Source organism: Tetrao urogallus (assembly GCF_951394365.1).
Source record: "Tetrao urogallus genome assembly, chromosome: 4".
Taxonomy (NCBI): domain Eukaryota; kingdom Metazoa; phylum Chordata; class Aves; order Galliformes; family Phasianidae; genus Tetrao; species Tetrao urogallus.
The window spans coordinates 48,419,232-48,446,237 of NC_136817.1; the positions used below are offsets into that span (position 1 = coordinate 48,419,232).

At 37.0% G+C, this 27,006-nt stretch overlaps 1 protein-coding gene across 1 annotated transcript; it reads right to left on the reverse strand.

Annotated features, from left to right (window-relative positions):
- Positions 1 to 1,279: 1,279 nt before the first annotated feature.
- Positions 1,280 to 24,200, reverse strand: SLC30A9 (solute carrier family 30 member 9; the record flags this gene model as incomplete). The annotated part of the gene is made up of 18 exons (XM_079534216.1): positions 23,764 to 24,200; positions 22,001 to 22,177; positions 18,862 to 18,924; positions 17,833 to 17,932; positions 17,046 to 17,138; positions 16,575 to 16,657; positions 15,337 to 15,395; positions 14,221 to 14,288; positions 13,244 to 13,346; positions 11,356 to 11,411; positions 9,997 to 10,132; positions 9,601 to 9,640; positions 9,102 to 9,173; positions 8,514 to 8,621; positions 7,064 to 7,229; positions 5,061 to 5,190; positions 2,740 to 2,853; positions 1,280 to 1,324 (listed from the first exon to the last, which is right to left on the reverse strand). Exons 1-18 carry the CDS (start codon positions 23,858 to 23,860, stop codon positions 1,280 to 1,282), a joined length of 1,710 nt encoding a protein of 569 aa, XP_079390342.1. The 5' UTR covers positions 23,861 to 24,200.
- Between the last annotated feature and the right edge of the window lie 2,806 nt (positions 24,201 to 27,006).

The window sequence follows — 27,006 nt, forward strand, 5'->3', positions numbered from 1 at the left end:
CACAGTTATTTCACTAATATTTCAATTTGCATGATCACAGCCTCTATTAAACAACTGGTTCTTGAAGAATCTGGTATGACTTGGGTGCCCACTGCAGAAAGCCTTTAAGCTGATTTTGTATACTGCCAGAATTGCAGATTTCAAAGTTATGAAGTCACTTATCTCATGACTGCTGAGGACCACTGATGTAATTCTTTCTCAGACAAGCATGGGCAATTCTTAAAAAAAAAAAAAAAAAAAAAAAAAAAAACCACACAAGGTATGTAGTTCAGAATTCAGATAATGGAAAATACCTACAAGTAAATAAATAGAAAATACAATGTATTCACGTGTTTAATTATAAATATTACTAATACACTTTTGACTATTATTACTTCCAAATACATTTCTTACATCTTCTAGCAATGACCATTTTTGGCAATACTGCTTATTGAAAGTAAAAAAAGCCAAAAATGCCAAGTAACTTTCAATAAACACTACCATAAGTGTCTCCCAGATTACATCTGAAGATATTTACAAAAAAAAAAAAAAAATTGAAGAAGTAGGGGGAAAAAAGAACAGAATTTAAACAGAGGAAATTCACTGAACCCTCTACATTTTTTCTTCACAGTAACCCAATATCCTCTGGCTGACCACATACAGCTGACTCCACCAAGGAAAAAAACCTGATTTTTTTTTTTCTGAAGTGCTGTTGGTAATCACAACGGTGGCAAAAAGGTTTCCAGGTCACGGTACTTCAGAGCAGGTCAGTGCTCTGTGTTTGAAGGAATTTATCTCATAGAAAAGAAAAACTGTGAAACAATCACACAGCTGAAATATAACTATTAGTTTAAGGTTGGCAGGTTCCACTGGAACAAACTCATCGATGCTAATCTTAATATCTCCCAAGAACCTTTAATGATATCTTGAAAGAAACTAAGGAAGTGCAAACTGACTGCAAAGGGACACAAATGGAAAAACTAAGTGTGCTGCATGTTTTCAGGCAGTTACGTTTGCCTATCTAAACTTCAAGTCTGAAGTTCTGAATTGCAGTAAATAGACAGATTCTCCAGCAGAATTGAAGTCAAGCAGCTTTTCAAGTGGATTTGTCATGGAACTTTTTGACTGCAAGTCTAATGCTTTTCCAGAAAAAGAAGCAGTCTAAGAAGCTAACAGTCCGGGAAGCCTGCAAACCAAAGTGAGGTATGCTGCTGAGGTCACTGTAATTTCAGAAGCTTTTCAGCCATTTACATGACTTCTTCCCAAATTGCTATCAACTTAAAGATTTCTTCTGCTGAGCTTATAGTATCTCCAAATCCACATGACGAACATCAGGATTTCGTTGCTGAAAATAAAATAAAATAAAATTACACTTTTATTGAAAATATTCAACATTTTCACACCTAGATACAAATAATAGATTTCTAGTACGATGCTGGCAACTGGATAACAAATTCCTTTTTCTGGTAACATCAATGATTTTCAATCGAGGAATAGGTTCAACAAATATAATCATTACCAGGAGCTATTCTGAAGACTAGGTCATCTTTTTATTTGATAAATACTTTTAAACTTCACAGCTGAATTAGCTCATGCTTTATAAGGTATGAAAGAGCAATTACAATACTTAAAAAGCAATTTGTTTTTACATAAAAAAATCACCCAAATAAAACATACTTAAAGCAATATACTTACATATAACAAGTAATTTGCAGAACAATGGATAATTGCTGAAATAATTTGTCATATGTCATCAAAGCTATTTGACTCAAAATGCTGTTTCTATTTAGACATATGCATTTTCCAATATTGTGTTTCATTACATGGATTGTATAATCCACGAGAGGTACACTGAGAGTCACCAACTTCAAAGCCATGTGAATTTGAAATCCCCAACTATACCAAATCCCAGTATTCATGTTAATAAAATAATTAGTCGTGAGCCTGCCACGCCTTAAAAGCCATGAAGAACTTGATCTGCTGATGCAATTGCATCCCCAAAATATTTTGGTTTATAAACAGCACCACTCTTAGGATATAAACTAAAACTAGAATATTAATCAAAAATGATAGACAAAGATAGATATACTCTCGAGCAGAACCTCCAGATTAAGGGAAAAGATGGCCATAACACTAATGAATATGTCTGGCCATGAGTATGCATGCAGCTCTATATTTGTGCCAGAAAAGGTAAAATTAACAACCACAAAATAAGTAGAAACTTAAAAATGGCAACAATTTGTTGCATTAACCAAAATATACTTAAATCTTAGAATAAAAAAAAAGAGATGTAATGATAAGAAAGTTATGACAGGCCTGTAAGAGCAGTAAATACTGTTCAGTTTCAACATGAGCAGAATAACTTGAGTAATCAGAGCTCTCACCACACAGCTATATCAGTTTCAACAGAACACTAAGCATCAGATTAAAAACAAAAAATTGAAATTTCCTTCTTTACAACCAAAACAAAATTCACTGCCTGTAAATAACCTGACATTATGAGAATACTCCAGCATTTAAAGGGGCACAGGTCTCACTATCTGAAAGCTGTGTTCTATAAATAAAACTGAGCCAAATGCAAAACAAAGCACAGGTTTGCTGCTGTGCAGAATTCAGTGAAACTACAGCAAGAGAGTTGGCATTAAAATCAACCACCTCTTTTCCTCTTGTATTTACGTACACAATCCCAAGAAGTAAAAGCAGTGATACTGTTTGAAATATATCAGAATATACATTCTGTACTAAACAGCTAAATTTTACCTTTAGGTCCTTCTCAAGTCTGTCTACTTCAGCTCCCAGTGTGTCAATGATATTCTCACCATGCTTAAGCATGAATGCTTCTAATTCTTCTAGAGTCTTCACTTGCTGAATTTCCTTGCAAGAAATCAAATTCAAGAGGTTGAGTAAAGGGTAGGGGGTGGTGACAGTGTTAGAAATAACCCTGCAGAGGGTTCTGATATATTCAATAGGAATGAAAATGCTAAAAAAAAAATTTAAAAAAAAAAGTGTGTGCCTTTGCTATTTCCTTTCAAAACATCACCTACTGACATATCAAAGGCACAGAAGTATATCTATTTGATGCAAATAGCTGGCTCATCATTACACCTCCATTTGACATATAGTTTTCTTTTCCTCCTTTATTTGCAAACTAAGCCTAGAAAATTTCATTCATTTTCTGGAATCTTCTGGGGTATCACTTTCTGGCAGAGACTGATACTGTATTTTTTCATTATTTTCATGCATTCCTGCTTATGCATACACTGCTTAGCCAGGGAGTCACATTACCAACTGATCTTCAATCCCACAACAATTGCTGTGAAAGCTGCTGTAAGTAATGCTCCTCAATAATATGAAAAAGAAACTCAAAGACAGCTGACAAGAACTAAGACCAGGAGATCAAGTGTATAACAAACTGAAACAATAAGGCTAAGGAAGACAGGATGTTACACTCCTTGATTTCCTCAGAGGTCTTACACCCAAGAACCAAGCTGACCAGAAGCCATTTGTCCTCTAGTATCTCAGCCATAGAATGGATGATACAGCTGCAGTATAGGACAAATAGGTGATTTGTAAGACTCAGTAAAAGAGCCAGTTCATCATCTGTATACAACTACAAAACAACAGCTTTGTCTTCAGTTTTAGAGTAATGGGACAGAAGAGACTAATAATGTACCAGAACAAGCTTAAAAAATATCCCCCAATCCCACTGATGTTGGACTATCACACGGGCAAGTCTAACAAGCAAAAGAAGTGAGATTAACCTGAGTGACAGCACTTCAACTGATAAATTTTACTACTTCAGAATAAGCAGTGTTGATACCATTACAGGATAAGCTAATAATTCAAAGAAACACAGACAAAAAGGCAAGCATTATGTCTGCCCTTGATTATGGATGACTGAGTCCTACTGAAAGTGGCTATCTTTTAATGATGTTTTCACAGCTGACACAAGGGTGCTACTGAACAGCCGTAAGAGCAAAACAAACCAACTCAGACTTGACAATATAAAAATCAAGCAAGCCTGTGTTCCCTGTTGCACAAATCTGATAGCTCTCTTCCTTCCAAAAAGTATATTAAATTGAAATCCAATACATGAACAGATCCCTTATTGCTCTCTCTCTATACATACACACACATACACTTTTATTGTTATTAAAGAGCAATATGTTTTAAAACTTGAGACACGGACTAATGGCTTAAAGATCTGCAGTAATTACACACAAACTCAGACAGCTGCTAAGTCATCTTTAATGGACACACATACAATGCAGACCTCAAGCTTTCATTCTGAAAGGACAGCAGAGAAGAATCTGATAGCTACACAAGTAAATGCATATAATAAATAGTTACTTGTGAAAATAGATGCGTCAGCAGAAGATTTTGCCTACTTAAAATTCTCCCTATAGTTTAGATAGATTATTCTTTACTACAGACTTCATAGCTTTACTATGCAAAATTAACCCTAACTCAGTGGGGTTTTGCATTTCAATACTGAAGGGAGGGATTTAAAAAAGCTTCTCTGAACTACTCCAGAATCAGAGACATCAAGGATGGTTAATTGATGAATGTGAATGCTGTCAAAATGCTGAATCACATCATGCAAACAATCCATATTCAAGTCTAGCCTGAAAGGCAACATATATACAGCCATTGCATCTTTAGCACCCAAGGCAAATACCTGTGCCAAAAAGCATGCTTTTGCTTAGGTGACAGCCTTCTAGTGTTGCCTGAAGTTGTTGTAATTTAAAAAAAAAAACATTTCTTTGATGAGCTGCATTCTCACCAGAATGATTTTAGACAGATCTGCATTTTTCTAAGTTGATTTAAAAATCTGCCCTCCTTCTTACTCAAGCCCTGCTAAGCCCAGAAATGGGTCTATCTCAGCAGCACGTTATTACAATTCTGCATACAGATACACTAACACAAAGTAAAGACATCTGCAAACCTTCTTTTTTTTTTTGCAAACCAAAACGAAGAAGTCATTTCAATGTCTCGTCTACTTGAAAAATTTTTAAGTATACTTGAAGCTGCAAAGCAAAATCAAATGCTGGAAGTAACAAAATCACTTTGTTTAAACATACTTGTAGCAGCTGTTCAATGTCCTGTTTTTCCAGGTAAGAACGTGTAACAACCCGTCCATCAAAGTCTACTTCTGCCTTGAATCTCACTTTGCTCATTCCCATGTCTGTGGCTTTAACATCGTGAATTGCTCTGAAACCATAATTTTTAAATTTGAAATTACTGAAATCATGTTGTCATCACGCACTTCCATTAAATACTGGTTTACATTTAACTAGTTAGATCACTCCCACAGGTACCTGCTACGCCAACACAAGCATCCCCACCTATTAAAGGGATGGCTACAACAAAAGGCAGACTGCAAGAAGCATGGTAGACTCAGAACTACATTTGTAGTATTTGAGAAAGAATTTTAAAATAACCTTTTAGCTTTTAAGTACAACTTATTTGATACCACACGGAAGGTTTTGTGCTTTCTTCCACTCTAAAACATAATTTATTTTGGAATTAAAAAAAAAAACATACACGCAGCTACTTAAAAATCTTTAAGTACCCTCAATTCTGAGGTAAGGAACAATGAGCTGATACGTCACAGCAGTTACTGGAAGGACTCATTGCAATTACAGAAATGCCCTTTCCTAGCTAAATGCACAATTTGTAAGGGTGTGATTTGGAGAATTTTCGATTCCAAGCTACATTTAACACAAGAAAAAGTACTGGATGTTGTGTCTGGAACTCATTTTTGATCATACTGAATAATTGATCATGACTAATCACAGTACAGCTGCTTGTAACTGGTGACAATATTTATTTATTCAAAGGTCCTTAAAAGATGCTTCAAGATAAATGTTGCAATATTTTGGACAACTGAATCCTTTTGTTTTTTTATTGTATAGCTTTACTCAAGTTTGTTAAGTAAGTTCCATGATGCACAAATAGAAGCAATAACCAAAAAGCCCTATAATTTTCAGGGATAGGATACAAATAAACTTCAGATCGAGACATACTGTAGTTCAACAGTCAATACTTTAAAATAATAACAATGAAACTCTTTTACCTTTATGTCCTTAATTAGAATAATGAAAACTTACTTTATCCTTAACACAAATAGAAATTAAAATTGTCACTGCATATTAAGTTTCCACATTTTTCCATCCAGGCCAGAAAAAAGCAGACTAAAATACAGATTGAATATGAATTGCAGAACATTCAAATTTTTGAAATTTGTTCAGACATTTCTGAAGCATTCCTGACAATGCAGGACTTAAAGACAGGAATAGCTGAAAGAAATGAAAGGTCTTTTTTTGTTTGTTTTCCTTCAGACCTTGGAACTGACTACAAATAAATAAATAAGTACCCTAAAATATTGTAGCTGATTTACTCAGAAGCATATTCACAACTAAAGATCAATAAGAAAACCAGAAGTGTTTTGCTTCTAAATTAAGGCTAATAGCATTGAAGAAATCCAAAATAGCTCCTTAAAAATCATTTATTCAAGATTTCTGAATTACAATGAGCTCTAAGTTTGCTATTTCCAATTGCAAATCTCCAAAGAAAGAGAAATTAGCATCACGTTCATTCTGTAAGCATCTAACGTGCAGAATCTATTATACCATAACATTACTGCAGCACTACAGTGGCAGCTGCTACTGAGCTCCAGACACTGAATATTAACAGTAACACAGAATTAAAACAGTTAAGCCTGATAAGCTATAAAAGCGACATGGCAGCATCATTTCTGTGCTAGTATTTCATGTATTTGAAGCTACTTCTAAATTTGTCACAGCCTTCTCAATTAAGTCATGGGGAAATTCTGGGAATTAATGTAGCTGTTGTTACACACATGCAGTTTCCCTTCAGCTGTGGAACATCTGGGAGGTAGAAGCATTCACTTACTAAATTTTTAGCACAGAAGTCAGTAACAACTAACATTCTAAAATCTCAATACAGAAGATCGCACCTTAAAACCAGAAGACTTTTCTTAAGTACTCTAATGATTTTTCCCATAACGTTATTTTCCTGCTTTTGCTGCTCAGCAGAATGTTTGAGTTGCAAGGATTCTCACCTTACTACAGGATCACTTTCCAGTAACTCAGTAAGTCGCTGCAGTTGTTCAGGTTGAATAGATCGTCCCAGCAGGGCTTCAGTGTTAGTATAGATCAGAAATGCTGACACAGTTCCTAGCAAAGTTCCAACGCCAAGAGACCCCACGCTGTCATAGTATGGGTTTCCTAAACAAGACATCTCAAATTAGTTTATGGTACATTCCTAAAATGTATCAGGTAATTCAGATTTCCCACTGAAAGGAGCTCTCAGTTTGTTCGGGTGTGCTTTTTTGTTTTGGGGATTAACAATTCTTTACTACCAATCAACAAGAGGAAGCTAGAAGAAAAAAGTTATCGTTGAGATAAAGCCTCAAATCCTTCCCTTCTCCCAGATAAAAAATATCATATATTCCTTTCTACTGCAATACTGATAAATGAGCATGCTGTTCGGTTATTTGGGTTTCTGGGTGCAGATTTAATTTTATACATTTAAACATATGTAACAGCACAACCTGAACAATCTTCGTTCTTTTATCAGTGAAGCAGAATGCTTTATGAAGTTAATTATATAGCTATAATTTTGATGGAAAACAAAACAGATTTCCTACATGATCTTTCCTGTCAACTCAAATATTCTCAAGTATTAACCATTTCTGGAACACAGTATTTATATAATGGATATTAAACATGTATTCAAATTGGTGGAAACGTTATTGTGTTTGAAATTTACAAAGGAAACTAGACTTGGAATTAAAAAAAAAAAAGACTTCTCCATAACAAATTTGAACTTGCAACTTATTCATTAAAGCCACACACACAAAATTGCTGTACGTTTTGTAAACGATTATTTTAAAAAGTCAAAACCTTTAAAAGGGGCAAATAAATAACATTCCCTCAGTAGATTTTAACTGTGCAAAGACAGATTTTGAACCAGTTGCTATACAGATCATGCATGATTTGGGTCTGCCACATTGCTCGAGAACACTTATTACAATCAGAATATAATACTAACACCATTACATATCAAAAGGAAGGAAAGAACTGCTTCCTTAAATCCCACCCCAACACGCTCATGCAGCTGAATACCACTGATTACAGAAGCGCTAATTATGTAGAATATGTAATTTAAATACATGACTATAACGAGCATATTTCTAAAATATCTTAGCTTGTCCACGAAAACAGCTCAAAAGAAAGTTAGATCCATTTGTGGACACATACTTTTTCAAGCCTAATCCCTTTAATAACAAACATAAGGAAAAACAGACTTAATTTTTTATTTTTTTTAAATACTTTTAACTCAAATTACTGGAAACCAGCACAAATTTCTGAAAGCCCACATAAGTTCAGGGACCAGAGAAGAGTAGGGCTGTATTTAAGTCAATTAGCGTAAGCCAAATACTCTGTGTTCATATAATTAACAGGAAGAAATTCATACTCAGTTTGCCTCGATTTGAGGCAGAATTTTACCTGTTAAAGAAGTCAGACCCATACACGTAGCAGCTACAGCCACGCTCAGAACTGCTGCAGCATCTTCCAGTAACACTACATTGGTACTTGGATCACGACTCTGCACAACTGCATACACAAAAAAAATTAGACTGCTTTGGAAATCTTAGGTTTACGGCATTCTGCATAGTACTCTATGAACAATATTAACATATCAAATTAGACAAAAAGATTCCTTCACTAAATAGTTGTAAACTGTGAATTCTATATGCTTTCACAAAGCATTCACAAACAAAGAGAACAAACCCAGTGCATATCATGGAAGCAACTGTGGAAGATTCTCCTGAACATTTCAAAAGTGTACAGCAGAATTTATTAAAAAAAAAAAAAAAAAAAAAAAGTACTTCAGTAAGAGTATTTAAGTACTGCAACTTAAATCAACAGGTTATCATCTAATTTGTAAAATGTCCTTCTTACTAGAATAGAAAACAAACCAATAAAGCAGGGGTAAACTGGAAGTGAAGGGACAAAATTATTTCTATATGCAAATGGAAACAAATAGGTTCTGTTTTAAATAATCACATACCTTACTGCTACAAGGATACATACCATATTGATAAAATGACAGACCCTTGGCTCGAGCGCTCCTGCGGATTTCATTTATAGCAACAAGAAGGGTAGCTGAAACAAGACCAAAGTAGCTGCTGAAAAAATTAGAGGCAAAAAACAAGTGTTCATTTTGAAAAGGGGGGGACTTTTCTTCGTATCATCACAACAGATCACCAAGAAAGAAATCTGACTATTTATTGATTGTCTGACAATGCAGAAAGTATCCTTTTCTACACGCGCCTCCCCGTACAAATCATCAGTTAATCTACATGCATAGTTAAATACCAAAAAGGCATTTAGATATACTTTCAAATGATGCATTTTTCAACTTCTTATTACAAATAGATAAGCAAAGCTTTCCATTTCTTTTGTTTAACACAGCTGTCACCAACAGAGTTCAAAACTTTACTGCTGTGTAAGTAAGGACTGTGTATAAGCAATTACTCAGAATATAGCGTCAGACATTATTCTAATAGAAATACTGCTTGGAGCTACATACCTCCTTCAGATACCAATGATCCTGCCAAAATGCAGTATGCCTGTATGGTGTGGGGACAAAAAAAAGAAATCTCAGTTATTGTCTATTGATCTCTTCACCACAGACTACCCTAAAGCTGCATTCCAGAATGTCATTAGACACCTTGCCACATAGTTGTTCATAAACAGAAAAACAAAAGTGATCTTGCAACCAACAATACTTGAAATAAACAATATATTGTAAAATAGAAAAGGATCCCGGGAGGCGAAACCTCAAAACATGGTCATTAAGGATGGTTTCAGTTAAGTGTGCTGGGATTCAAAATGACTCAAGAAGTGAATTTCAGAGGGTGCCATTACTTCCTATTAAGTCAGCAGTACCATGTACAGATATGATAAGAAAACAAGATTAGCTTACCCAGAGTAGAGATTCTATAGGATGAGGGTGGAGTAAACCCATGATCCCATGATACCAAGAAAGTCCTGCACCCATCATGAAAATGCCCACCCCACTAATCAGGGAGGCAATATAGCGCATGTTTGTGAAACCATATCTGGAGATAAAGAAAGAAAGTGATTTAGGAAAATAAATTACCACATCTCCGCAAACACGTCTACAAGCTTTCTCTGTGACCACACAAAAAACATTATCAAGTACATACTAAGACATCAAGCATATATATTTACCTAATTCCTTTATAACAAACTATACTAGCTGTACTAGGTCTTAGAGACTGTTTTTTTTCTAACTACTGTAAAAAAAAAAAATTCAGGTCACTTTCACATTATATTGAAATGCTACTTCTAAACAAAAACCTCTAACCTTATAGGCAGTTAGTCTACACATTTTTTTAATGCTAATGAAAAGGGAAGAAAACTTTGACACCTTTATTTCAGAAACCTTTAAAGCTTGCAGTCTTTATGAGCAGAGGGAAGAGGCAATGCAATATCACAGTGTGCCTTTATTCCTTATATTAACTGCTACTGCAAACAGTACATCTCTCAGTGACATTCAAATAGCAGTGCATAACACCAACACGGAAAAATGGGATTGCTGAAACATTCTTGGCATCTCTTTCCAGTAAGTTATTTAATTAAGATTAAATTTCTTCAAATTACTTGAAGCTCCTAATGGTGAAAAACTGAAGCTATTACGTAAATGAGACATACATTAAACTATTGTTTACAATTAAAAATGACTTGCTCAAATATGTAAACTGTAAAGCATGCTAAGACCAAGAAACCAACCACAGAGATGGTAGCTTCAGATGTTCATGAAGAAAGGTAAGAACGTACCACTAAAACCTGTTACTTAGCTAAGAGCAAACAGTAACTTGAGTCAAACACCTCTTCTTGAAATACAAGTACGCTTGCAAAAAAACAGAAAACACTCTGTTGGGGCTTGGGTGGTTTTTTTTGTTGTTGTTTGTATTTTAAATGTTAATGTTAGTGTAATATGTAAAAACAACAAATGTAACCACTGGTAGAGGCAGAAGAGTTCAGAACAGCTTAAAAGGAATAAAGCCAGTTAAAACAGTGCACATCAAAACACATAACCCAACAAAAAGCATTAAATATAATACATATCAAGCCACTGAAGCTAGAACTCCCACAGTTTGGCAGATATCTGTTTGCTTTATTTTTTCCTCATGTTAAAAATAACAAGCATTTCAGAAGTGATATAAAAATGGCACATATAAAAAGAATAAAAACTGCACAAAGCTGATCTTACTCCTACATATGATTATTGAAACCATTATTTACTCCAAAAGCTTACGGATGACTAGGGTCAGGTGTCCTTGCAGACTGACTGATGCCCAAAGCTAGCAATGCCTATTTAAGACAAAATTTAAAAAAAATACATTAATTGAAGAAAATATTAGCACAAAACCATGACAATTAGTAATATTCTGTTTCATGCTAACTTGACAGAGAAATAAAAGCAAATGTAATATGCTGATTTGCATATATGTTTTTGTTCTTCGTGTTTTATTAGAACTGGAGCATAACCTTTAGTAACTGTTAATCAAATGTAACCTTTTTCCTCCCCACAAAATATTGTTAATTATAACTGTAAGAGATTTTAGAATTGTAACCTGAAGTGAACACCACATGTAATCACAAGTGTTGTCATTCTGCTTCAACGTGAAGAAGCACAGTTTTTCAGGAAACAAAACCACTTAAATAGATCTCTTTTGAAGAGGAATTATACAGAGACTATGGCAATGGAATATAATTTTAAAGCAATAATTTCATAATTCCCAGCATTATTCTACCAAGCAATGACTAAGCAAACTCTATCTTTCTATTTCCATAACCTGACATGAAACGTTTTTCTACTTAACATTCAGATAAAATAATAAAGAGGTATTCTTTGTACACCAGCTTTGTTTCATGTCTCACTGACGACACATTAACTAGATGAATACAGTTCTAATTATTGTAACTCCTCTTTCAACTTACTTCTAAATAAACTTTCAGAATTCACATTCTGACTTGTCTCATTCTTACATTAACAGAGATTAAAATTTAACTGCTGAAGTATGAGGACATGCATGCAATAAAAATTAAGATGATCAATATATCATTCTTGTCCAGGATGAGCAGGGATCAAGGCAGAGAGGGGTGATCACATACACTAAAATTCAGGTATTTGGTTCTGATTCTGCTTCCAAAAGGTAAGACTGGTTACATTATGCATACGCATAGTGACAAACAAGATGAGGAGTAAGTCCCAGGACAATCTGTGACTAATATTTTAACTTGTATAAACTTTGTCAGTGTACTTTCATCCTGTTACCTGAAGAAAAATTAAGTAGCAACTGAAATAGGAATGATGAATCATATGAAAAAAGTAACAGCTTAGAAGGCTGAAAGTAATCACGGGAGAGATAAAATAATGTATATATACTACAAACAGAATTATCAGAGCATAAACACTAGCCCAAATATTAAAATGAGTTTTTATTTATAATCAGAGATAACTTTCTAGACTCTGCAAATAAGGGCTCTTGGTCTTATTGACTTGGTCAATTACTCCACTGCTGGTTTATGAGCTCTCTGCCAAATTACAGACGTTAGTGTCAAGAATAGGAGAGCAGCCAGATAAGCCTGCAGCAATCACTGTATTTGACAAGCGGACGTGCAACAGAGTAGCAACAACACTGCACTCAGACTGCAGAACAGCAGGAAGAGCCCTGGGTTTTGCAATGTTACTGAAGTAACGAGCATTTCTGACAAAACGTGCCTTCATCAGCCTACAATTTGGTAAGAACTATACACAGTAACAGTATGTTTTATGTGATACTCCTCCTTGCCTCCAGAAAACTAAAAATGCACTTATTTATAACTCATATGCAGTGAAGAGTACTCCTCCTGCATGTGTGCATGCATAGCTTGTGACACCCTGGGCAGGCTTCGTAATCTGAATGATTTAAATAAAAAATTATTTAATCACTGAGAAGAACACAAAAAACACATTCTCTCGGACGTAACTGATTAGTCAAATAAAAACTAAGACGACTTTAAATGGCCTTTAGACTAAATACTAACTAGTACACTGAATAACTGCTCTCCAGAATGATAAAAATAAGTATTTACTTTTGTTCTTAAAAAAAATAATTACAAATACTAACTGAAGCAGCATGAAAAAAAAAAAAACTCACCTGGTTGCATGTGTCTGCTAAAGAATGTATAGCTTCTGAAAACATACTTGCAGAACCCGTGTAAACCCAAGCAAGTAGCTTAAAGAAAAAATTCAACCCATTTCTGAAAATGAAGAGAAGAAATAAGCTAAAGAACATCTGAATATTTGGTCTTTAACATTTTCAGCAAAACCAGAAGCAGTGTATAATCATGCAACCCCACTTCCCACTTACTAGAGGAATGTCCAGGAAGGACATTCAATCAACTGAAATTCTTGAGGCAAAAAGGCATGTCATTTCAAAAGAAAACTAAAATAGCTAAACAAGTATCTTTGCATAAGTTTCCACTTTGCTCCTTTGTATTAACAATGTCTTAGTAAAGAAATAATTCACTTTAAATATATATTTTACAGGTGTACAGGTCTTATGAGATATGAACGGTAGCCACCATTAAGCCACACTTAGGAAAACTTCACATATTTTCATGTATGATGCCAGACACTCTCTGTGTTCATTTCCTTTAAAACTGGATTATCAGTGTCATTTTCTTGCACTCAGACTTTTAAGACGCAGTACTGAGTAACAGCAGAAAGAGAAAATGGTGTCACTTGCTGTTGTCATATGAAAGATCTTTAAAATGTACCTGAAATGATCTTTAAAACAAAAGCTTCCTTTCACAAGGGAACAAGGACGAACAACTTTAAACATCTGCCTCTGCATGCCTTTCATAATGTTGGTTTTAGCTTTAATAAATCACTTAATCATCTTCAAAAAAATCTGCTCTTCTCTGATCAGAGAGATACTTTCTGTCTTATCTCCACACATTGATGAATATATTTACTGAACTTCTTTCTCACCAACAAGAAATAAACAAGTCTATTAACTCCAGTTACAGAGACAAAGGTATCTTCAGCACACAGAATGTTCCCCTTTCCAGGATAATAAAAACCAATGTTTTTCATCTTCGCATAAACAAAACTTTTCCTTTTTAAACTTACATGCAAATAGCTACCATTACCACTTTCCCTGGTCCCTTGAAAAACATAGCTGATGCACTGGAGCGTGGCTGTAAAATGAAATAAGTGAATATTAAAACAAGTTACTAAAACAAAGCAGACAAATCTTGAAGAGGATCTCTGAAAGTATTTGCTGAACAAATTACTCAATAACATCTTAGTCCTCAAAAAGTGAAACTGCAGGCCTTGAAGACTATTAATTTACTACTGAATGTTCACTGAGCTGCAGTGAGGTCTTACACATTACTACAAATAGAGGGCTATAAAAATGATAAACAGCCAACAGAGCCTCCAGTCTCCACCAGGGGCCACTGCAACCATAACAGCAGAGCCAGCTGTTCAGCAGGAAAGTGAAGAAATCAGTCTACCATGATGGAGTACCTGGATCTAGGGAAAACATCTGCCTAAGCAAAGAGGAAGCCAAGAGTAATGCAAGAACTGGTGTGATGGCTTTTTTCCCTTAAGAAGCCCATTGCATTTTCTCAAATTAACAGCGTATTTACTATACTACACATTTATAGACCATAGGTCAAACACATCCAACTCACAGACCACTTTTTAACAATACACGCATTTTGCATTTGTGAACAATTATTGTCAAGGATGAAGCGCAGGAAGAGTCATATTCCAACCAAAATCTCTGATGAAGACCATGAGAGCACACATTAAGGTTTGCAACCATTTCCATCAAACTAGGCATTACTTTCACAAAAACAGGGTCAAATACACGTTTTTACGTGTACGTGTTATTACGTTTTTTATGCCCTCTGTTTTGTAAGTTTTAATAAAAATACACAAAAAAAAGTTTCATTACTTATATACATTAACTATGGTACATTTTATATAAGGCCTGAGACACTTGTGGTTTGCTCAGTGAGGAGCAGGCAAGCCAAAATGTTGGACACTCAATGATGTAGGTAAAATCCAAACAGACACAATTGTGTTACCAAGAAGGCAACTGACAAAAAAGAAAGAAAAACTTACACTTACAATAATATGTAGTTTATGAAACTGTTTCATAACCTTTTTCCCCTTTAAAAACTGTCATAGTACATCCCATGATATTTTTCTAGTGAAAAACATCAAAACAACACTTACCTTAGTATTTCCAAAGAACTCCCTGTATTCCTTCAATAGCCTTTGGTTTCTAAATAAATCTGCAGCACAAAATTGTTACCGTGAGTACTTTCTAGTTATTAGACGTTTTGGGAATTTAAGGTTTTGTGGATTTGTTCCTTCCCCCTCTCCATATAGCAGCTGAGTTCTAATAAAAGCTAGATAGTCTTACCCAATTAACATCTCCTAAAGGGATTTTTGTTTGTGAAAAACTGCCCCCAGTATTGTTAATCAGAAATAAATACTATGACCTTACACAAAATGCCGAGTAAAATCTGCTACGATCCCATACACTGTCACCATTTCCACCAACAAAGGATCACATACAGAGAGAAAAACTCAAAATACAGTTTTTGCTTTCCTTCCTTTGCCTTTATGTTAAAAAGAAAACAAGAAAAACCTCCAAAACAAACAAAAAATAAATGCCAACACTCCATAGCTGAATCCAGGGGTTCTACACTCCCAATCCTTTTTGCCACAAAAGGGGAGAAGAGAGGGTGCTTCATTGCATGACTCTTAACTTCTGTATTTTTTCCCACTCACCAATGTGGTTTGCTAACTTCAAAGTAAACAATGCTATACTCCAGAGGCAACATTGTTTCAACAATAAAAATATATATAAAAAAAAAAAAAACTCTGATTTTAAAGTGTATAACAGGAGTAAGTACTTCGATGAGGTATTACCTCTCGTGAGATTTAACTGACCAGACGGATCCAAATCCATTACAAGCTATACTGATTTAACTGTAGCTGCAATTGATAATACCAATACAACAATAATTTTAAGGAAAAAGATTATTTTAGTATATTTTTACCCGTTCTGAAGCAGAAGGGCACTGAAGTTATTTCAGAAGAAAAATAAAGATTCAATTTAAAGATTCAGACGAGTTTTACATCTTTGGAATACTGTCAGTAAGAAAAATCCCAAACCTTTTTTATCATCCAGAAATGAAAACTCCCCCCTAGAAACAAAGTATGACAACAGATTTCAACTGAATATACGTTCTTGTTATACCACGTGATTAATAAAGTATAAGATAGTAACAGAATATTACCATTTAGATAATAATGAGTTGCACTAACAATATTCCATAAAATCTTACTCGGTAATTGTCCAAATTTGTACATTCTCAATGAAATAACAAATACATTGAGCATCTAGTGGATTTCCAATCATACTTTGTAGTTTACTTACATTAATTTGAAAACTCTATACTTACTTTCTCTGTACTTGATCTCTGCTTCTTTGCGTCGTTTTCTCTCTCTAGCAAGAGCCTCTGGACTACCCCAAACTTCAAGAGATCTGTGCATAATAGAAGCTTCTTAACAATGGTTCTATTTATGCAAGTAACACTCAATGCAACAGCAGACCTGTAACTGCTTTTTAGTTTAACTACGTTACAAATGACTTTCCTAAAAACAGAAAATCACATCATTCCCTCTGACAAGAAGTCGTGTATGACTTTGCAGAACAAAAAAGTGGGAGAGAGGCAGCAGGGGTGAAGAATTTCACCATTGATCACATGAAACATAGCATCCATGAACTCAGTTACAGCTACAAAAATTAAGAAATAAAATGTAATTCAAATAGAAAATGGAAAATATTGTCGTCCTTTCACACTTTTAAAAGCTCTCTCTCATACAATCCATTTTAAATGAGCCAAACATTTCCTTTACAAAAATTCTCTTACTTTGCCTCCACATCCGATCTCAGGTACACAGTGAAAGTCTCAATGTCATCATGGGGGCTTCGTCGTTTGATTTTCCGCAGTTGATCCAAATCACTGAGGAAAGCGGACAGTTTAGTGAAGGTTGTATTATTTTAAGCCTAAATTTTGATCTGAGTGCATTTTCACAGTCAAAAGTCCAGATTATGTAGTCACACTATGAAAATACAATACATCGAAGACAAAGTAATAAAACGTTTCCAATGAATGATCTGCATGTAACTGACTGTATACAAGTGCTGTATAAGAGTGTTCACAGCTTAGTCACCACCATTTAGAAATATTATGCTGAAAAAATAGTATTTTGTAGCTGAGAATTTCCTCTATCAAACAACATAATTCTGTTCTTTGTATCTGTTGTAATTTCCTTGGAAACGAATAGGAGGCATTACATTTGGAGTTAGGCTGCAGGGAAGCAGATTATATTTTACATCAAATTACAGACCTCACACAACATGAAGTTTTCAGTGATTAGCTGCTCTACAGGTGGACACTCCTCAGCCAACTTTAGGGTCATATAAATACAAGTAAATTAATTTAGGTAACCATTACAGAGACATGCAAACTAAGTTCAGATTCCTAATGCACTGCAACGGTAAGTAAACAAGAGCTAACATTAGCCACTTAGCACTATATACACTGCAAAAATGCTCAGAAAAAGTTGCTGTGCTGAGTCACTCTAGAATAATTCATTATTACTTCTTGATGCCAAAGTATTCACTATTTAAATTTCAACCCAAACCCACCTTACCTGGATTTGAGACAAAACTCATTAATTGCTCTGACTCCAGTAATGAAGTTGTTCTGTGTATATTTTGGTCCATACTCTCTTTTTTTGAGGACTGCTTTCACTTAAAAAACAAAAAGAGATAAGACTGAAGCAGAAATTGCAAAATGCAATTCCATTTGATATCAAATTGTGATACCTCTAAGAGGAGATCCACTTGTGGGTGGTTTTTTGTTTGTTTGTTTGTTTTTAACTTGGAAAAGACAGGAAGGAATGTGGATAGAATTTGTGTTCTCAGTTAGCTTCTCTGCAGAAATACTTACTTTGAAGGAGTTTAAAGAGAAATTTCTGTTTTAAACAATTTCTTTTCCAGGAGCTGATAGCATAACTCACAACAACATAATAAAAAGTTAAAATACAGAGAGAATGAAAGCAAGCACGACAAATTAAAATTATGAAAGAAAGATACGCCTTTATTTTATCCAGTTATGTTTTTAAACAACGTAAAGACAAAAGACTATTTTACTACCAGCAAAAATCAGAACACTACGGAACTCAGATTAAGCAGTTCATGTGGTCAAGATATATTTAGAAACCACACTGATTAGATTAACTCAGCAATAAGAAGGAAAGGAGGAAGACTTAGAATAAGGACTTGGGGAAGATAAAGTATTTCAAGTATTCGGCTCAGCTGCACTAAATCTGAAATGGTGAATGGACATGACTAAAAAGATACAAGGAGGACAGACTGTCATAACAGGTGAGAAAAGTTCATTTTTTTCCCTGACAATTTCATTAGCTTGAAATCAGTAATTAAAAAAAAAAAAGTTTATAGACAAGGGAATAATTAGAAGTAATACTCCTGTGCTCTACTTTTTCAAGAGTCATTTTCAAACAACTGGGTAGCAAACAAATCTGATATACAAGTATTTTTAAAATGTTATTCACACAAGTTTTAATGTAACTGAAGAGAAGACAGCTACCCCACAGACATCTTTTTTTCGACCACTAGTTGACAGCAGTAAAGTTACAATACATGAAGTATTTCTTTACCTTTCACTTGGATGGGCTCTTTAAGGAAAGTCTGCTTTTGATCTGTATTGCCAGTATCTCGTCCTGTAAAATAAAAAATAAAGCTCACTGCAAATGTGGAAACAACTAGAGTCTTCTTTTTTTTTGTATAATAGTTTGTTCAACGTAAGAACATAGCTTAACATTGCTCTCCATAATGATAATTTGTAAAAAATCCTGGACTTTCAACATTTAAAACTCTCAAAACACGAAGCATGAATAGCAAAACATTCAATAAAACAAAAGACATTTAACATAGTACTGATCAGTAAACTCTTACCAGCTTGAGAAAGAGCACAAACATGTAACATATAGCAGAATATATCTTGATTTTTTAAAAATATTTTAAGAGTGTACTTACAGTTTGGGGCAATTTTAATACAAAACTTTAGACTACTAAGCACAACTTCGATACAGCTTATAACTGCTGATTAACGTGCAGTCAAATTTTAAGGGACTGAAACTTTGAACTTGCAAAAAACCCTTGCTATTTAAACTAAATAATATTTAAACTAAAGGCCACAACTTGGGTGTCACAAATTGGAGTTATATTACCACCGAGTATTTTAGCTCTTTCAGAAGTTTGAAGTGATGACTCTAGAAGAAAACAATAAAATATAATTTGCATTACTGTGAAGTGAATCTTATTACATGGAAATTAATAAATTCCAGTAATTTAAGTGAAATTTTTAAGAAGAGATTTGAAGTACTACATAAAAATTAACAAAAATACTGCATCTTTATCTCATACATCTTGATATAGCTTTCAGAAAAATAATCTGACGATTCTGATACCTTGAAGCAATGAGATACTCCTATCTTGATGTGATACTCAAATTATGCAGAGGTCAGATATCCTTAAAGTTTAGACTACAAAACTGTCTTTTCATCAGGCAGTTACTTATTGCCTTACTAGCAACTAACGACTAATGCTATTCTACTTCGTAAATTATGAGTAAGGAAAACAGAAATTTAGGAAACCAGTCTTATTACATAACAAACAATGTTGGACCATAAGCAAATAGTATTCTTAGAACAGCCAACTCTATTAGTTATTGTTTGACTTGAAAACAAAAGCAAAAGTGCTTTCATTTCTATTCTTATCTGGTTTAAAACAGCAGGCAGCTGACAAATTAATAATTATTATAAGCTTCAGCTAAGATTGCTTACAAGAAACTGAATAGAAGTATGGCAGCTATCCACGAGAATTTTAGTAACTCTGCATGAAAGTGTTTACTTCATTAAACACACCCTACCAGCACTAACAATAGGCAGATTCATAAAATTCCAGGGGAAAAATAATAATTTATACTCAAGCACAGAGATCGCATCAGTTACCCTCTTACACTTCACAGCCTTGGCCTAGAGACTGGAAAAAAACACCACAGTAGATCAATTTAAAAATATACATCAAATACTTCAATTCACTTTGACTGTTTTGCAAGCAAGCAGAGCTTGATGATGGCAGTACTTTCAAGATGAATACATTCTCTTTTTTTTATTTTACATATCCTATTAACAGAAAAAGCAATTCACAACTTTACTGATTAAGAAACTGAGGCCAATGGAAGATCCATTATTTGGCAAACATCTAAGTTACTGGAAAATTATGGCAACTGTTATATACAGAACACTATCTTTGGAGAATTGTATCAAAAAGTAATGCTACTTTTAAAACAAATAGTGGTAACATAACCATAATGCAGAATGAAGTTCCTCCTCTAGGCCCCAGAAAACACTCCCTATATGAAATGTGACTGTAACAATATGCATTCCAAAGTGAACTTCAAAGCAAAACGTGGGCATAATATCTCTATGGGGCGGTTTCACATGCACTCACCCTCAGCAGCAGGTGAGTCTTACAGTGGCCATATGGCGCAGCTACCCTGAGGCTCAGGAGGATTTAAGGCCATGCTACCACCAAGAGCAATGTCTCCTCCAGATCATGTAGAGACAATGTGCAGGATCAGCTCATCGATCAACCTGAACCCCCACAGAACAAGAGAGCAACTAATTGTACACAAAACCAGCCTGAACATCATTAATGTCAGCACAGTCAGAGGGACAGGACGCTCGTTTGGACAACAGTCACCAATTACATAAGTTCACAGCAATCACAAAAGCAATAGCGCTGGACTAAATTCCACATGTCCAACTTCCAAGAACACCAGTAGCTGCATATTAAGAACCCAGAAGACACCAACAACTATCACTGACTCTACAACATTTTCCTGTATTTCAGCAGATGTTTTAGCAAGATTTTCATCCTTCAGATCAAGATATTCCAAGAAACATAAATGGGAGAAGTATTATCCTATTCTAAAATTTGATTACAAACTTTGGAAACAATATCTAATTGTTACACTTAGAACAGCATCTAAGACCTACTTCTGTAGTTCCAAGCATTAGAAAAATAATACTCTTAGCAGACTACGCTTACTAGCTTTTCAAGACCACTGCAAAGCCTCAGGAATTTACAAGTTACTAAAATAGGAACTAATACCTGCTAACATGACATACGTGATGCTATGGCAGAGAAAGCACAAGACTCTGCTGAATTTCTCAAGTACCTAACTAGCACAAGACTGAAAAGTAAGCAGGGTCAAGGTATGTCTGTTACATCAAGTGTTTAATGTGAACGCTGCAGGTGTGACAACTGCAAGATCAGAGAGCTTTAACATATGAAACAGCTCAGCCTTCTTTCACCAATCACCTATGCCCTGATCTGGTGAAGTCCCAGTATGCAATATTTACAATCACCCAATCTGCATTACTAGACCATTTCACACAGCAAGCCTGCAATAGTACAGAAAAAAAACAAACAAGCAAAGCGGCCAAAGAAAATTCATATATTCCATTTGTTACCCAATCCCTGCTGACATCAACATTTTAATTTTGATTACTCTGAACCTAAATCCTTTAAATACTGCAAGGATAAAGGAGTAAATTTCAGCATTCCTTACCATTTACATATTTGAAACTTCTATATAGATTCCCAGAAGAAACAAATACTAGAATTCTGCAGCTCTAGTATCACAGTGGAATAAAAAGAATCAGTTTTTACACACAATTTTTTTTTTTCCCATTTACGTAAATGTTTTTTATTTCAACCCAGTACTACCTGTTCCAGCTTTGCGCACAGCGTCTTCAGGGGTAGATGCATTTCTATCTTCTGATCCGAGATCTTTTTTCTGACCATTGGAGGTATAAACTCTGACTTGACTCATCAGCTGCACAGGCAGACGATTGCACGGCAAAGCACAAAACAGGCTCCCACTTTTCATTGAAGCTTGCCATCCTGACAGAGGGAGGAGAAAATGATGTTTCAGACAACAATTTTTAAAGGAAAATGGTCCGGATATACCAACATAGGCTATGGAAAATTAGCTTAGAAGTACTGATTTGTGCTTATTTTACTAACGCTTAGGATTCATAAAACAGAAAAACACCACAATTTCCTCACCCCTCTTCAACACCCCTTTTAAATTCCAGTCAAATACTTGTTTGTTTTTCCCTATACGCTCTGGCAAGTACCTCTAGATGAAGCTGGGACACAGATACAAAGTTACTATAGAAGAATGGCTCACTGATGCATAAAGTCCTGGTTCCAGCCACACTGCTTCAAAGTCTTAATAAACAAATGAAGAAAAAACCCACCAGTAATAGTAAATGAACAAAGGCAGACCACTACAAAACTATTAGCCAGTGCTATCACTGTGTACATGCTCTGTATAAACTGTACATTACCAATTAACGTCTTACATAGCTCAACTGAAGAGCAACATGCTAATGAAATTACCTGCAAAAGCATATTATGTTTTATAAAAAGCCTTAGCGAAAAAAAATCTTAAATTCCACAGTATTTACAACAGACAAATTACAACACAAACATGCAAAAAGCCAATAAGAAGCCACGCTGGTGGGCAGCCTTCAGGCTGCCTGCATTAGCAACAGATTGACTGAGGCAGCAGAAAGGGCACAGGGTTCCTGTGGAAAAAATGCATCAAAGGAATAAATAATTTCACAGAACGAAAATAGTCAAGCAGTGCTGGTAAATCAGGTCGTGCAAAGTACGATCAACCATGCATGAATAATTCACCTTGCAATACAATGACCATTTCATAGAACCGTGTATTCCATAAAAGTACCAACAACTTCACTCTTACTTTTACCCTCTATAGCACACACTTGACCATGCGTGTGTGCACTGACTTGAACCTTGCAGAAAAAAATACCAAAATTGTCAAATAAGCTCTCATTCTCTCTTAGATGTTGCAAGTGTACAAAAGCCTACAAAAGCCCAGGAAATGAAACTCTGTGACCTTACTGATAACAGCTTTTAGAAGACTGCAGCAAATACGTGACATAACGCAGGCAGTGCCGCTCCCTATGCTCCTGTGAAACAGGATTGCTCAGAAACTGTTTGGTACGTTTAGATGGTAGCCTTCTTTGCTGTACGCACACACCATCCCAAAACGGTTCGCTGACACAGCCGCTACAGAAGACGGCCTGTGTTGCAATACAGCCCTAAGTACCAGTATGAAAGCTACTAAGAATTTCAACCTTACAGAATCTGCGGCCCAAAGGGAAGGCCTGGCCTTGGTTTACAGACTAATATGGCCTTGTTAGTCTGCGCTTTAGCTCATGAAATGACGGTAAACAAACCACGCGCTACGTTTTTACGGGAGGCCGACGAAGCGCTGGGAGACACGCTTGTCACGTTCCGTCCCAGCGAACACAGCAGCACTCCGGGCACACCTTACTGTAAAGCCCCAGGGCCGGCCGCAGCCCCAGCCCTGCCTCAGCAGCACCCGACCTCGCTCTCTTTCGACCCCCAGCCCCACGCAGGGTCACGCCGCGCTCCCGGATAGGCCGAGCACTCACCGTGGCAGGCGCGGCGCAGCGGGGCCGCCTGGCACCGCACGTACAGCCGGTACAGGCTGCGGCAGCCCCGCCGCGGGGCGGACAGGGCCGGCATCATGGCGGCGACCTCGGACGGAGCGCGGCCGCTCCCCGCCGCACGCCAGCGGCCACCGAACGGGCGGCGACGCGCATCGGAGAAGCCCGGCCCGGCGGCGCGGCACCCCCCCGACCGCGGGCGGCAGCCGGCGGTGGGCGGCGCCGCGGCACCCGGATGTGCGCCGAGCCCGGGGAGCGCCCGGCGGCCTCCGCTGACTCAGGGGCCGCTCCCGAACGACCGCCGCGCATGCGCCGCGCGCGGGTGAGAGTCGTCGCTTTTCGCCGCTTCTCCCACAGGTGGCGGCTTCCGCAGGTAGGCGCGGCCCGGGGCTCGGGCTGAGGCTGCGGTGCGAATCGGGATGTAGTAACGTCTCGTCCTTTCTCCGCCGGCGGGCGGTGAGTGCCCCGCTGCCGGCCTCCCGGCGTGACACCGCCTGTGCTGCGCCCCCAGCGCCGCGCGTGATCTGCCTCGGCGCTGGCGGTGCCACGACGGCGCCTTGCACGCTGTTATAAAAAGCGCGTTGGCAACTTGAAGCTTTCCAGGATAGCTTAGGTAATCTCTCCCCCGGATTTGTTTGTGCGCTGTGAGGAGCGTGGGAATGCACCAGAAGCTCGGTTGGCAGGGAACGCGGATAATTAATGTGTCTGATCATCCACCAAGCGTTTGATCACTTAGGAAAATGACTGCGGTGCCAGTCTTTAACATACCCGATGAGATTTTCCAACAAGGTTTACTGGCACGTAACTTCTTTAACAGTCATACACTGATTAGCAGCGCCAGTGTAAGTGTGTCTGTATGCCCAGTGGAGGCAGATGGGAGTGAAATGCTGTGTGAAATGATTAAACCAACATCTCTCTCCCCATAGTCCTATCACGGCTGTGCCAGGTGAATGAGGAGCACTGCAGCAGATGCCGTGTCATTAACCAACAGATGGACAGCACTGGAGTTAAATACTAAAGTACTGCAAGTTGTGAAGTCATAAAGATGTGATCTGATTTTAATAGGGCCGTAACATTCACCTGATGGATGTTTTGCTGGCCCCTTGGTGTTTCAGCATGGGATTTTAAAAAGTAAACAGTAATTTAAATATATATATATATATATATAATCATGAGGTTAAAGTTCTCATTCCCCCCCCCCCCCCCCAAGGGATACCTGAAAAAAAATATAGGTAGAAATACTAGAAATCCTGAAGGCAGAAATACTAGAAATCCTGAAGGGTCCACACTATGCTCTATAGAAAAGGTGCCAACTGTTGCATTATTTCTAAAAATCTTTTTTGTTAGGGTTATCATTTACTATCCAAAACCGAATTGAATATCATCACTGAATAATGTTACATTTTTTTTATTCAACTGAATTTGCCTTGTCTGCTTTTGTTGTAAATATGAAACAGGAAGGAAAATAACATCACTGGAACAGCACAGACCAAGTCACAGATGTTACTGGGTTGGTGGTCAGCCAGGATTTACATGAGCAAGGGCTCTGCATGAACCTTTGCTGATAATGCTTACACCTGCAGAATGAGGCAAAGAACCACCAAAACATCAGTGGCAACTTTCTCAGTGTGGAGGAGCTGGGTGCACTGAGCAGTCACTGTCAAATCACCATGTCTCATGGTGTGTGCCCACAGCATCTCAAGTCAGAGTCCTGAATCCTTAGACATAACATCACAGTCATTAGTTGTCAATCACTAGTAGTGAATTTGCCTGTGACAAAAGGCTATGTATAGCCATAGTGATCCAGTGAGATACTGTTTCTCCCTGAATGGCAATATTTCTATGGTCAGAACTGCACCCTAATGTTCCACAATGAATAATGGTTATTCATTAAGCTAATTCAGGCCCTTGTCTCATGAAATCAATCTATTTTAAGAAAAAAATATATAAAAATCTAATTCACATTCAATTTGCTACACTCTGACCTAATAATAAAAATGTTTTTTAAAAAAATCTCTTCACAGATCTCCACAATGAGGGAGGGAAGCAGAGGGCAGATTGTTTTCCTCAATAATCCCTTACAGGACTTTCCATCTGTTAACGTTTGATGTTGCAGAGCTGTTGTATATTAGTAAATCTGATGGAGGCCTGTGAGCCATTGGAGCAGAACTCCCCAGCCAAAGTTACGTGCTGCATATGGAGCACCATTGCCTTGCTTTAGCAGGGGGCTTCTGGTGAGGAGACATGGCAGGTTGCAGGCTGCACCACACAGCTGCCATGTGCTACCTGCAAAGACAGTTGGGGCTGGTCCTGCCCAGCATGCCATCCATGGGGATGTTTGCCCTTCCCTTTGCTAACATACCTATCATATGAAGGTTTTGGTGTATTGCTTAGCAGAAGGCGGCAGGCTGGCTCTGACTCTGGCATTGGAGTCATTTCCTCAGGCTTTCCTTTGGCAGAAAACAAGAAAAAAAGAAAAAAAGCATGCCACAATGTTAGAACCCTGTTGTTTAAAGCATATAACCTTTTCAGTAAAGATTTCTAAGGCGGCATTGGAGTCATTTCCTCAGGCTTTCCTTTGGCAGAAAACAAGAAAAAAAGAAAAAAAGCATGCCACAATGTTAGAACCCTGTTGTTTAAAGCATATAACCTTTTCAGTAAAGATTTCTAAGGCCTTTAAGTTGGCAACTTCAAGTCACATGCTATTCCAGATCTGTAATAATTTCACAGCCACCAAATCAAAGTTCAAAATAAACTAGAAGTTAGTATCTTTAGTTTTCAGTGTGTGGGCAAGAGTTTAATTATTCACATGCAGTTCATTCACCTGAATGCCCACTGAGTCATTTCCGACTTCTTGAAGAGCACACAGCTGCGCTCCCCTGTCCTTTTGCACCCAGCAGCAATCGGGAGTTTCCTGTCTGCTCCTAGGTTGTCTTACTGCTAAGGAAAACCAGACTCCTCACAGCACACAATGGTAACCTCATCAGTTCCTTGGGACTGATTTTCTGGGAAGCTGAGTAGGCATCAGTACTGCAGAACTGGTTGAAATGAGAGTGCAAAGGTAGGGTAGGGGTAAAGTAGGCTCCAAGAGAGAGGATTTAACAACAGGAGATTGGGCAGGTAAAGAAAGAAGACAGGAGAAAGATGGGTTAATACTTGGGGGCTAGAGATTGACAGCAAACATGGAGGCAGGTGTATTATTTGGCCCTTCAAGACACCACTGGCATC